Source organism: Watersipora subatra, chromosome 3 (assembly GCF_963576615.1).
Source record: "Watersipora subatra chromosome 3, tzWatSuba1.1, whole genome shotgun sequence".
In the NCBI taxonomy this organism is placed as follows: Eukaryota; Metazoa; Bryozoa; class Gymnolaemata; order Cheilostomatida; family Watersiporidae; genus Watersipora; species Watersipora subatra.
The window spans coordinates 1619234-1633828 of NC_088710.1; the positions used below are offsets into that span (position 1 = coordinate 1619234).

Below are 14595 nucleotides of genomic sequence, written 5' to 3' on the forward strand. Positions count from 1 at the left end.
TGTGAAACAGGCTATCAACTCACACAATCAGAAGCTACTATCACTGAACAATAAAGAAACAACTAATCCTGGCTGCAATTGCAGAAATAAGAACACCTGCCCGTTACAAGACAATTGCCTAGCAAAATCAGTGATATACCAGGCAAGCATAACAACCACCAATAACAAAAAACCTGTAGCCACATATGTAGGGTTAACCGAAAACAGCTTCAAAACTAGATATAACCTTCACAAATCGACATTCAAGGACATTTCTAAACGCTACTCTACCGAGTTAAGCAGCTACATATGGGACCTCAAAGAAAGCAGCACTGACTACAACATAGCCTGGAAGATTTTATCACACGCCAAGCCATACTCTAAAAACAGCGGAAATTGCAAATTATGTACTTTGGAAAAATATTTCATCATATACAGACCTGAGAAGGCAACTCTAAACAAACGTAGTGAACTAATATCTATGTGTAGACATTCTAAGAAACATCTTTTACAAAATAACATTACATAATAGACCCTATCCATCTAGCTTTTAATACCTGAGCTTTTATTTCAGCTTACCAGCTAATGCAGAATTTTGTGTATAGTCCTTACTAAGCATTTTATCTGATGAGTGTTACACACCTTTTGTGTAATATGAAACTTTTAGTAATTTTCTGCTTAGTCAAATTTTAATAAATTTGTTACCAAATTTATATATAAATATATATAAAAAGAATATATATATATATATATATATATATAGATTTCCATATATACATGTATCCAATTTCGGTCTGCTCCTTGACGAAATGGTACCTAATGTCTATAAGCTTCAAACGTTTATGTTGAGCTTTCGCCTGCGATGTAAGTGTGATCGCACCTCAATTGTCAATATATATAATGGTAGGTGTATATATGCTGAGGTACTCATCATATAGACATCACAAACTACTTTAGGTAAAGCATTTCCTTTGTTGCCTCCGCTAAAGTCATGTGCTCAGCTTCGCAGGTGGACAGAGCAACAGTTGGTTTCTTTTGGGTGTTCCAACTTATTGGGTTTGCGCCACTATCGACAGTAAGTAGATATTTAATAGTAGAACATCTGTCATCAAGATCGTTTGCTCAATCCGCATCAGCGTATCCTATCAACTTGGTGCATTCCCTTTCTACAAATTCTAGGTTATATGATTGTGTTCCTTTCAAATATCTAAAAACACGTTTGAGTGCTGCTGATCTAGCTGATATCTGGTATAGTCCCTCTCATCAGGTATATAAGGCTTCCTACTGCCTCTCTATATGGGTAAGGTGCATTTTGGTTTTTTTAGGTTTACGTAATGATAGCCCTGGAACAGCAGGTGTGCTGACTGGATTGCAGTCTGACATGTTGAACTTACTAAGCATGTTTTTGACATAGCGTTCCTGGCTCATTATAAATCCTTCATCGGTTTTCATAAAGTTGATGCCTAGAAACCATCTGAGTTCACCACGAACATCCATTCTGAAGGTTTTAGTTAGTGTCTGTTTAACCTTCTCTATGGTTCAGAGCTTTCCACCTGCAATGAGTATACCATCTACCCAAAATAGTAGTACAACGTAGTCATCCCCTCCTAATGTTTTAATGTATGTACATGAATCTGTTACACTGGAAGTAAATCCTTCAGTGAGAAGATATTCTGTTAAAGTGTTGTTCCAATTGCGTCCACATTGTTTAAGCCCATAAAATGACTTCTTTAATAAACATGAGAATTGATTGTCATTGTTGCTGTGCATCTCATATCCTGGAGCTTCTTGAACATATATCTCATTATCTCTAGGAGCATCGAGATATGCACGTTTAACATCCATTTGGTGAATTTATAAGTGCTCATTCGTTGCTTTTTTGTAATAAAGTCTGAATTGATTTGAATCCGGTTGTGGGTGAGAATGTTTCATCATAATAGAGTCCTTGCTTTTGTGAGTAGCCGCAAGCAACATAGCGCGCCTTGTATTTGATATAGTTTGCATCTTTTCCTTGCTTTAGGGTGTAAACCCGCTTGCCTTTTCTTTGAGAGCGGCTAGGTGGGAATTGTACTATTTCCCATATTTTGTTCTCATTGACAGTAGGTAACTCCGCGTTCATTGCTACTCTCCACATTGCAGCTGCAGGTAATTTTACTGCTTCTTCGTATGTAGTCGGTATGTGTGTAGTGACAGAATATGCATAATGTGTTACAGTAGTCATTGTATATGATAAGTCATAGTTTTTCTCAAGATATGGTGGAATGTTAGTTACTCACTTTGGTCGTGTTATGGTAGGTTGTCGAGTTTCATTAGACTCAACTTTTTTTAGATCTGCTATTTGAGCACCTAACTGCGTGTGTTCTGTGGTCTGCTCTTGACCTTAGTGTGCTGACATTATAGAATAATCATTTATATCTGGTGGGTGCACGGTTACATTCCTGGTTGTGATTACTCTGTTATGTTTGACATTTAACACAAAGTAGCCCTTACTTACTGGGTTAATACTTATGTATGTGTCGTTGCATCCACGCGCACTAAGCTTCATCCGCTTGTTTTCAACAAAATATGTTCATAGTGAACCAAAAGCATACAGGTGTCTTGTATCTGGTTGATAGTCTGTGAATAGTTCAAATGCAGTAGAGTTAGACCGTCTTTGGTAACTCCGATTCCTGAGGTAAGTAGAATATTTAACTGCATATAGCCATAGGTTCTTTGGCAAGCTAGCGTCTGAAATTAAGCATCTACCCATATCTAGCAGGCTTCTCCACCCTCTCTCAACCTTTCTATTTTGATAACTAGAGTAGGGGTGGTTGTGCTATGTTTGATCCTATGGTCTAGAAGTATAGATTGAAACGCGCTAGACATGTATTCACCACCATCATCACTGTGTAAGTCGCTTATTGTTCCTATGGGTGCTACATTTGCGAGAAACGTTTTAAGCCTTCTACGGCATCACTTTTAGATTGTAGGCCATAGGTGAACATCATGCTTGAGTACTCATCAATAAAATTGATCACATACCTGTGTTCAGCTTGTGATGTAGGATCAATAGGTCTACAGAGATCTGTGTGTATTCTTTGAAGTAGCTTTGTAGCTTAAATGGGTTGTTCATCATTGCTCTTTGGTAATCTAGTCATTTTGTTTCCTTTGCAGGTTGTGCGGTCTCTATTGCTATTTTGTAATATTGTCATTCCTTTTGTTACTGATTGTAACTGTAATACATCTTCGTGGTTCATATGCCCTAGAGTTTTGTGCTAGTCAGTGAATGTATGTGTTACATTAGCCTGAAAGTTATTATCAGTGGCATGTGTATGTAGATAGTACAGCTGACCTTGCTTCGGTAGACTGAACTGTGTACCGTCAGTGGTTTCAAGCTTCGCTGTCTGTTGTTCAAATGTAACAGTAGCTCCTTTGTCGACTGCAGCTCGCACTGAAAACAAACTGGTGGGAAAAATGGGGCAAACAAGGCAGCATTCAAGATTATTTTTTACTGACTTATCTGTCTCTTGTAGTGAATACACTGCTCTTCCTTGACCTTCTATCATATTGTTGTATTTCTTTCCATCAGCTAATTGAATGTAATGCTTGTCAGGAGTGAATGATTTATTAAAACTGACGAAGTGTGTTTGATCGTTCACTAAGTGACTTGTCGCTCTACAATCAACCATCAGACTCTCTTTATCAATGTTGTGTTCATCTGTAGTTAGCATGAATACATAGAAGCAGTCTTCTGGTGTTTCAACTCTAGCAGCCTTTGCAGCCATAGCACCAGTTGGTTGTGTAACTTGTACAGCCTCTGCATTTGTGTGGTTCACAAGAGCTGCTTTGAATTTTGCTGTCTTGCATCTATCAAGCTGAGTGTGAGCACCAACAAAAGATTTGTAGAATTCTGGCAGGCCTTTCAGCAGCATAGCTATGACTAGGCTATCATTGATGTTATCTTCTACAGCTCTGAGGCCAGTGCTGGCTTTTTTAGCTCTAATGACATAATCAACAATGTCTTCATTGTCCATAAGATTAATAGTAGTAAGCTATTCATATAATGTTAACATACGTGGTTTCTCGGTTGACATGTAGTGAGCTCTGAGTATCTTGAGTGCATTTCTTCTGTCATTTGATGCATCATTCATAATCAACTGTAATGATCTTTCATCCGGTACCTGCATCTAACTCAGCATAGGCATGTGTATTTTTTTCATCAACATCTCAGGGATTACGTGTTTGTCACAATTTCCATTTCCATAACATTTCCATAATTCATTTCCATATGATTTCCATTTCCATAACATTTCCATAATTTATTTCCATATTATTTCCATTTCCATAACATTTCCATAATTTATTTCCATATTATTTCCATTTCCATAACATTTCCATAATTCATTTCCATATTATTTCCATTTCCATAACATTTCCATAATTCATTTCCATATTATTTCCATTTCCATAACATTTCCATAATTTATTTCCATATTATTTCTATTTCCATAACATTTCCATAATTTATTTCCATATTATTTCCATTTCCGTAACATTTCCATAATTCATTTCCATATTTTTTCCATTTCCATAACATTTCCATAATTCATTTCCATATTATTTCCATTTCCATAACATTTCCATATTTCTAAAATAAAATTTCCATATCCATTTCCATAAAATTATGGAAATATTTATGTTTATGGAAATGGATATGGAAAAGTAAACATTTCCATAATATGTTTAGCGATCCCTGCAACATCTTCATCATCATCTACATGCACTTCATTCATCCTCTTTTGGCAAAATGGCTTTCCGTAATCCTTTGCCATGGGTGTATAAATAACTTAAAAACCTAGTTTCCCATATTGGGTATGATTCAATGTCACCAGTACAGTAGTCGATTCCTGAGCTCATTACCTGTTGGGTTATTGCTCGATGATGCCATGTTGTTGTTCAATTGATTGTCAATTATCAGATTAATTATGTGAATTAACAGATAGCATTGCTTGTTGTTCTATTATTCGTAACGAAGAGAAAGCACATATACAGACTATCCGGTTAAAAAAACGATAGACTATAATGTGAATAAAAAGAACAGCAATTACTACATGTCTATGCTACGCACAGAACATAGATCTAAAATATAAAATAAGCATAAGTGTTTATTGTTTTCTCTTGATTACTACTGGGATGGGCAGACAACTAGAATTTAGGATGGCACACTCAACAGATATAACAAGCTAATTATTTTAGCAATGCAGTCCACACGTTATGATGCCCTTGTTAAGAAATATTTTGAGACTTAAGTATATGCTTCTTCATTCTTTTCCTTTAGTGCAAATTTGTTCTGCCCCACGGTAATAATTTATCTCGAAACTAAAATTTGGCGGTTTGTGTAATGATCATATAATGTATGCTATTAAAAAATATACAACACTGAACTTACCATTGCGAGTTATCAGTAACCGCTATCCGTTAGGCCCTATATCTGGTATCCGTTATAATAAAGACGATTATAATAAAATTTTTGTTAAAAGTTTGAAGTTCACTAAAATACGTGCTAAAACTTTCTTCAGGTATGTGTTTAGTAAACTAAATTCATTTAAATTAAATTCAGCATTTTTATTACACATCTCTCTTAAAGGTACAAACTCTCTATGTAGTACATTGTAATATTATATTATCTTGCAGATCATAACCACAAAATGCACTAAATTCGTTGTAAGTACCTATAGTTACTAAGGTTAAAGGTTGACTTGCAAAAAGATTCACGTTACAGTTATTTAGTATCAAAGGATTCACCCTGTCTTACTCTGCTGTGTTGTGGGAGAGCTAATCTAGGGCAGTTTCGTAATGGCGGCGAATTAACTGTTCGTTTTTTAGCTTTCAAGAGCTTTTAATCACATTTCCGCATAATTTGCACCTACAACCTAGCAAAATAAGACATGGTGAATTTTTTGATACCAAATAACTGTAATGTGAATTTTGTTGCAAATCAACCTTTAACATAGTATTTTTGTACTATTTTTAACAGGGATGATTTTTACCAGGAGGTAATTGCATTAGATAATGACTATGGGTTTCTATACCACTTTATGTACATTTATAGCCTACTATATTTTTGCATGTCAACACTGAAACAAACTGAAATTGTAATTGTTTTACCAAATGATTTTTTATTGTAATCGTAGCGAAATAGACTATATTTACTTGCTAATGATTTCTTCATTTAATCATCTTTACATTTTTATTTTTTCTTCCAATTTATTTCAACGAAACACTTTTTTCAAGTTATGAAATTCTATACTTACAGTTGTTTAAAAACCTTCACAGTTGTTTTATTTATTTTTAATTTAGTTGTCCTGCACAAAACTTTTATCTCATGATACAAGGTTTTAAAGTTACAGTTGTTTAACAAAGTTTGAAAACTTTTACAGTCATTTTTATTCTTTTTAATATTTATTTTAATTACTGTAACATTTCTCTCATGATATGTAGTTTGAAAGTTAGAATGGCAAATGTTGTTATATGTTAAATACAAATCAATTTCTGTCCAAAGACTTTTCTATTACCCAAGCAACGCCAGGTAGCACAGGTAGTAAATATATATTTGTCAAAGTTTGTCTGTGGGTTTGTCCAGGTATAACTATTTAATTTTTGGAATTGCAATTTTGCATTCCAATGGATTTGAACTCACGGAGATTGCAATCACAATTTCTACATCCACGCACTCTACCACTGAGCTATACAAGCCATATTGATCAAAAACATTAGCATATACCAAATAGCGTATGCACGCACCAAATAATGTATTATTTAAAATTCTATAAATTCTGATAACTCTATGAAACACAATGCTTTTTCAAGCTTTTTAAACTTCTGCTTTTGGTTTTTTGTAAGGTTCAATTGCTATATTGCAGTCAAGGCCAATTCTTTTCACACGGAAATTTGTATTTTCTCCATGGAAAAAGCCTCGAGGTTCTTTCTCTGTTCAGTCAGCGTATTCATCTAACGTATATATATTGAAGTTCATCATACTTAGAACTAAAGCCACACTACTCAACGTAGAATTGAGCAGTATAAATTAGTAGAGAATTAGACATTGCTTATCTTTGTTAGCTGCTGTCAGTTTTTTGCTCACTCATCAGGCTGCAGATTTAAACTGAAACAAGAGGTTGGCTTTTTTAAATATCCCTCTGTCATGTGATTGGTGGATTCCATCGTGTTTTGATTGGCTTGTTACTAAAATTACATGGAAAGATAACTTTTAAAATGAGGACAGGATGATTCAACTTCTGTTCTTATATTAAGTTTTGACATGACAGATTTTTAATAATGTAGTATTTTTCTGAAAAACGCAAGTTACACCTTTTACTTAAATTACTGTAGGATTTATTACGTTTTAGTATAGTCCAGTTTGAAGTGAATGTCTCTGGCTTTAGATGCCCATATGTTTACTCAGTTCTGTTGTATTTCTTTTTGAGCTATTATTTATATTTGTCGCATGATTAGGGTATGTTGCTCCAAAGTTAGTTTTTCTGGCAAAGCCCTACATAGGTTTCAGAAGTTCTGTAGTCTAGTCTTGTTACTTATGCTTTGTATCCTAATTTTTTTTAAGACAGTTTTGGTTTATTGGACAATCTGATTTTGTTCTACAGTTACATTTTTAATGTTAGTTTTTGGTAAAATTGAAAGTAACCTTTTGTTATGGCATTATATTTTGATTTTAATATTAGGCATAGTAGAATAGTTTAATTTTAGGGTATTTTTGTTGAATAACTTATGTAGGGACTTTGTCTTTTGAAAGCATTTGTTGATCAAAGTCAGAATTCTTTTTTCCATGTTAGTTTTAACATTTGAGTTAAATGGTGGGTTACACCAATTAAAGGGTTGGTAGTGTTTTGCAACTTCAATTACAGAGTTTAAAACACTACTAATCTTTTTCAAGAAAAAAATGACGAATGATTTAAAAGCAATAAAACAAGACAAAAAAGTACTTGTCAAAGCCGACAAAACTACTGATTACTACAAACTCACACCTGACTCTTACAAAAAAAACTACTAAACAATATTACCAAAAAATACAAGACAAACACAACTCACAAAAATGAATCTATACTATTGACTGACCAAAAAATTGCATGCAAACTAAACCTTGGTGACAAAATTGAACATACTTCAACAAAAGATGCATTTATAACCGTGAAAGACCCTAAACTCAACATTCCCGACAGATTTATAAACCAAAAAAAAGAATGAAATTTGGAAAATAAAAAAAAATACTAGCTAATATAATCATGTCTGTGCGATCTAAAACAAAAGCAACTTTATGGCGAAACTTGACAGAAGTTACAAACTGGTTTGAAAACAAAAAACAAGCCTAAACATTCCTTCATTACATTTGAAGTTTGTGACTTCTGCCCATCCATAGCACCAAAACTTTTACAAAAAGCACAGATTTTTGCTTCCAATTATGAAAAGCTCAGCCATGATGAACAGTGTATTTAGTACTGCATACTAAACATTCTTACTTTAGCTATGACAAATACATTTGGACTAAAGAATAGTGTTAATATGTTCAAAGTGTTGATGGATGGTTTTGGCGGAGCCGAGACTTGTGGACTTGTCGGTGTTTACATCTTATCACTACTACCAGAAAAACTCAAAAGTAGCAAAGAACTCTATTGAAATGACAGCCTGACAATTTGCAATGACACACTTAAAAACATTGAAAACTTGAAAAAGACGATTTGCCAGATATTTAAAACAGACAATTTGAAAATAACAATTGAAGCCAACATGAAAACTGTCAATTTTTTTTTATGTCAATCTTGGCTTAAACACAGACTCATACAGGTCATACACTAGACCTAACAACACTGTTTTGTATGTACATATACTGAGCAACCACTCTTTTGTATCCCTAAAAAAATCCCACTTAACATAAATAAAAGAGCGAACAGACTTTCTTTTAGCAAACAGGTTTTTGACAAGGCAAAGCAACCGCACGACACAGCACTATGAAACATTCAACCCAATCATGTACTCATTTTTTTAAATGCAAACCCAGCTGACAAAACAAAAAGACAAACTAGACAATGAACCATAACTTGGTATAACACACCATTTAACTCAAATGTTAAAACTAACGTAGGAAAAAAATTTCTGACTTTGATCAACAAATACTTTCAAAAGACAAATCCCCTACATGAGCTATTCAACAAAATTACCCTAAAATTGAGCTATTCTACTATGCCTAATATTAAAAACAAAATAAAATGCCATAAAAAGGCTACTTTCAAAGGCACCAACAACACATTAAAAATGTAACTGTAGAACAAAATCAGACTGTCCAATAAATCAGAACTGTCCTCAAAAAAACATAGTATACAAAACACAAGTGACAAGACTAAACAACAAAACTTCTCAAACCTATGTATAGGGCTTTGCAAAACTGGCTTCGAAACAAGATACAGTAATCATAAGACCGGTATAAATAATAGCTCAAAAAGAAATACTACAAAACTGAGTAAACATATGAGCACTGAAAGACAGAGCTGATGACTTCAACCTGTACTGGACTCTACAAAAACTTGCTAAATCATACGGTAATTTAATTAAAGAGTGCAATTTGCGTGTTTCAGAAAAGTATTACATTGTCAAAAAACCTGGCATGTCAAAACTTGTTAAAAGAACAGAAAATAAATCACCCTGTCCTCATTTTAAAAGTTATCTTCGCTGTAATTTTAGTAACAAGCCAATGGAAATGTGACAAAATCCACCAATTACACAACAGAGAGAAATGTTTGAAAAGCAACCATCTTGTTTCAGTTTAGACCTACAGCCTGATGAGTAAGCAAACATGAAATTGACAGTAGCTGACAAAGATGAGTAATTTGTCGAATTATCTACTAATTTATATATAGATGTAAATATTATATATACTATACATATTTGTGTAGACTGTTTTTCAGGTGCTGGTAAAAAACATAATGTTACATTTATCTCACAAATGGAGGAGGAGATGACTGCACACATAAAAGGACTGCTCGACTCTACCAATGAAAAGAACAAAGATTTGTGAAGTGGATAAGGGAGAATGGAATAAACTGGATGCAGTGGAACAGGAGTGTAAAAAGATGAAGGGAGAAATTGAACAATTACGCTGTAAATTAGTAAGTCGCAAAGTGGTGCTTTTCTGTTCAGCAAGTAACTTTGTACCATTTAAATTTTAAGCTAGTGTGGTTCTATCAGTATGTTGAAATTATGGCTTAAGGAACCTGTACTGCTTTAGTTAGAGTGTCGACTAACAAAGGCAGCACTGAAAAGGTGACCTAAATAAACAATTTGTATGTAGGAATTGATTTTATCTGTTATATATGCTATATCCTACATATATGTTAACTATTATGTAATAGCTACACTAAAAACACGCTATATCCTACTGTATACATGTTAACTACTGTGTTATAGTAACATTACCAGCAAAGTGTTTTATGTTATCCAACATGAAGTTGATTTTCTTAATCAACTTCAGGTTGTAAAATAAAATGATTGAGTTTTGTTACAAAAGGTACTTATTGATAGTACTGCAGTAGAGTTTACGAACAAAGGCTATATGTGATCTGCTGGGAACTTAGTGTTTAATTGATTGTATTGTATCTTATGAGTATCTTGAGGTGACCAATTTCATTTACAACATTTGCTGTACATTTATGTACAGCGATGGTGTCTGTACTAGCATATATTTAGAGAGCTTAGTCTGAAAGGGGTGGAGACAGTGAAATGTTGGCAGATATAGCTTATGAGTGTCTTGAGGTGACCAATTTCATTTCAGATAGCAAGTGTCAACACTGAATGTGCTAATTTGCAAAACCTGGTTGATGCCTATCAGAAGGAAATGACAAATGAAGTAGAAGTATACCATTCTAAAATGATGCCTGCAAAGGATAAGCTGGAAGCAGCGCAAGGAAAAATACATCATTGGCTAAAAGGAAGTCATGTGACAGAGCAAGTTGCAAGGAAAGATGACATGCTCGAAGAGTTGAGAAATAAACTGAGTGTTGATATTCCTAAACTCAAGTCAACAGACAAACCGTTCATAACTCTTGTTGGTGAGAAGTCTCTACTAACTTCATTTTACTATGTGACGATTTCACTAGTGACATTAGCTTAAACTTACTAGGTTGATGTTCTACTTTTTACATGAATGTAATTAAATTTAAATTTGCTTTGAACACTTACCTGTGATAGTTAATGTGAATATGCGTTTTTGTTAAAGCTGAAATAGCCCGCGCTACAAGAACCAGCCCTACAAAAAGTCTGAAGGTGGTAGTAGGAGATCAGACTATCATTCTACCTGAATCAGCATACTCACTTATACAATATCAGCCTATAGAGAAACATGATGAGTAGTTTTTACCTGAGTCTTACCTATTCTGATCAAACCTTAGTTCACTGTCCTGACCTGATGGTAGAAGTTTTGGAATGTTCCGTGACACTACCAAATGGGAAGAAACTATCTGTGAGACTTCTGGAATCGGAAACTGCTGGGACTCTGAAAGAGAAAGTTCAGTCTCAAACTGGTTAGATTATTTTGTCTAATAAAATACATTATGTTAAAAATAGGTGACAACGCAATATAGAATAATGCATGTTAGATATATTATAGGTGATGCAATACACGTTAAATATAATATAGGTGATACAATACATGCTAGATATACCATGGTGATACAATACATGTTAGATATATCATAGGTGATACAATACATGTTAAATATATTGTGGAGGACTGGACAAACGCTAACCATGCTCTTAGCTTTAGACACCGATATTCTTTGTTATGCCCTTAGGTGTGCTTCTTTTATATCTTATTATGTAATAACCTTATGTGTGCTTCTTTTATATCTTATTATATAATACTGTGTTTTTGGGTCTGCCTCACAGGCCTGCTGTCATGCCATTATATGTTATTGTCTGGGCCTGCCTCACAGGCCTGCCGTTATACCATCATATGTTATTATCTAGGCCTGCCTCACAGGCCTGCCACAACGCATTTAGTGTTACATAATCATTATGTGAGTGTGCGGAGCAAAACCATATATAGGGAGGAGGTGCAGGCCACCTCATTGGGATTTTTACTTGTGAACTCGATGCTGTTTAACGCTGTATTGCATATGTGCTGATTATATATATATATATATATATAAATATATATATATTAAATAGACTACATTTATTCATACGAACTGATCACGTTTATGCCTGCCTGGTTGGCTTAGTCAGGATCCTTCTGCCAGAACTGATCTGGCTTCAAGTACAAACTGCTTGGAAGATACCTAAGGAAAGCTAGGGGTTGGCTACGCTACAACCGGACCTGATCAGAAATGCGATAGCATTAGAGATCAGGCCCTACAGTAAGCTAGCCGGGACTTAGACTAGCCAAGATAGGGTCTCAGAGAGCAGGCCGTGTTAGTATTCCAAGTGAGCCTGAACTGAGGGCAAACAGCCGCGGCCTGATCAGACCACTAGGTGTGTCAGGCAGGCCGACGAGGGGAAGGCCCAGTGTTCAGACTGCACCGGCTTGTTAGGAAAGTAAGGCTGGCTCAGCTACCGGGGCCAAACCTTTACAATATCATAGGTGATGCAATACATGGTAGATATATCATAGGTGATACAATACATGTTAGATATATCATAGGTGGTGCAATGCATGTTAGATATAACATAGGTGGTACAATACATTTTAGATATATCATAGGTGATACAATACATGTTAGATAAAACATAAGTGGTACGATACTTCTTAGATATATCATAGGTGGTGCAATACATGTTAGATATAACATAGGTGGTACAATACATGTTAGATATATCATAGGTGATACAATACGTGTTAGATATAACATAGGTGATACAACACATGTTAGGCATATCATAGGTTGTGCAATACATGTTAGGTATATCATAAGTGATGCAATACATATAAATATACCATAGGTGATACACCACATTTTAGATACATCATAGGTTGTACAATACATGTTATATATATCATAGGTGATGCAATACACTTTAGTTGATAGTGCATACAGTGCATCTTACATATTACATCCTATTTTAAATAAGTAAATAATTTTATTTATAGATAAAATGTTTTTGGCATCAATTCTATTTTTTCTACCAATGAACACAATTTTCTTTAATCAACAGCAGAACCGTTTGATGCTAATTTTGTAGGAGTCCTGGCAGGCTCTCTTCTCCATCAAAGAACACTGATCAAGAATGAAAAAAAGTAGCTGTTCTTTTGAAGATTGCTCCCAGTTATCCAATCTCGTTCACTTATGTTGAGTACATGCAGATATTTTGCAAAACTCTTTCACGAAAATATTTCACTCTATCATGTTATCCTTTTCAAACCATTAAATACATCAAAACTCAAATTCATGACAAGGAAGGAACCTTACTAGCCCAGCAGCAATTGATCTTTGTTGCTCACTAGCAACTGGTAAATTACCGCACTCTTTCAGACTACAATATTCAGAAGGAAGTCCACCCTCTATCTGGTGCGTCGTTTCCGTGGTGCTTTGCAGACATTTTTCAAAACACTGACCGGCAAAACCATTACACTAGAAGTTGAAGCCTCTAACACCATTGAGAATGTTAATTTTGAAATTGAATATAAGGAAGGATTTTTACTAGACCAGCAACGTTTGATCTTTGCTGGCCAGCAACTGGCAGATGGTCGCACGCTCTCAGACTACAACATTCAGAAGGAATCCACCCTTCATGTAGTGCTCAGTTTAACTGGTGGTATGCAGATCTTTGTCAAAACACTGGCTGGCGAGACCTTCGCACTGGAAGTCAGGCCTTCGGACACCATTGAGAATGTGAAAGCAAAGATTTTTGACAAGAAAGGAATTCCTCTAAGCCAGCAACGTTTGTCCTCATCTGGTCGGAGTCTTATAGATGGTCGCACGCTCTCAGACTGCCATATTCAGAAGGATTCCACCCTAAATCTGGTGCTCTAAGTGGTGGTATGCTGATTTTTGTCAAAACACTGCATGGCAAGACCATCACACTAAAAGTCAAGGCCTCGGACACTATGCAGAACGTAAAAGCTAAAATTGAAGATAAGGAAGTAATTCCACCAAACCAGCAGCGTTTGATCTTTGCAGGCAAGCAGCTGAAAGATCGCCGCACGCTCTCTGACTACAATATTCAAAAGGATTCCATTCTTCATCTGGTGCTCTGTCTGTATGGTTAGAGTATCAAAAACATTTTACCATAATATACCTTTAATTTGCTTCAGCAATTATAAATTAAACCATTGTCGTATTTCAAATATTTTGTTACTGATGTTATTTATGTTGTTTGAATTGATTATTCGAAGTCATGTCTTCTACCAACATTCAGAAATCTTATCCTAGTTCTATTTACTAATGTTTAGATCATTGAATACTTATAAGCTCAACTTGTGACACCCAGCTTTGGTTCTATTTTCAGACATAGGTACTCAATAAATTATTAGATTTATCATTGTAGTCTTTGAGGCTATTTCATTTTCAATACAGTAAATGTTCCTATAACGTAACCCTCCTTTCACATAAATAAATACATTATTTCACTTAT

The 14595-nt window shown here is 34.8% G+C and overlaps 1 protein-coding gene across 1 annotated transcript in view; it reads left to right on the top strand.

The window, feature by feature from the left end:
• The window catches only part of LOC137390265 (polyubiquitin-A-like), a 253552-nt gene that overhangs the window by 88737 nt on the left and 150220 nt on the right, over nt 1-14595 (top strand). Inside the window, 2 exon segments of the mRNA XM_068076600.1 lie at nt 13540-13986; nt 13989-14225. Coding sequence (XP_067932701.1) covers nt 13540-13986; nt 13989-14225 — 684 coding nt within the window.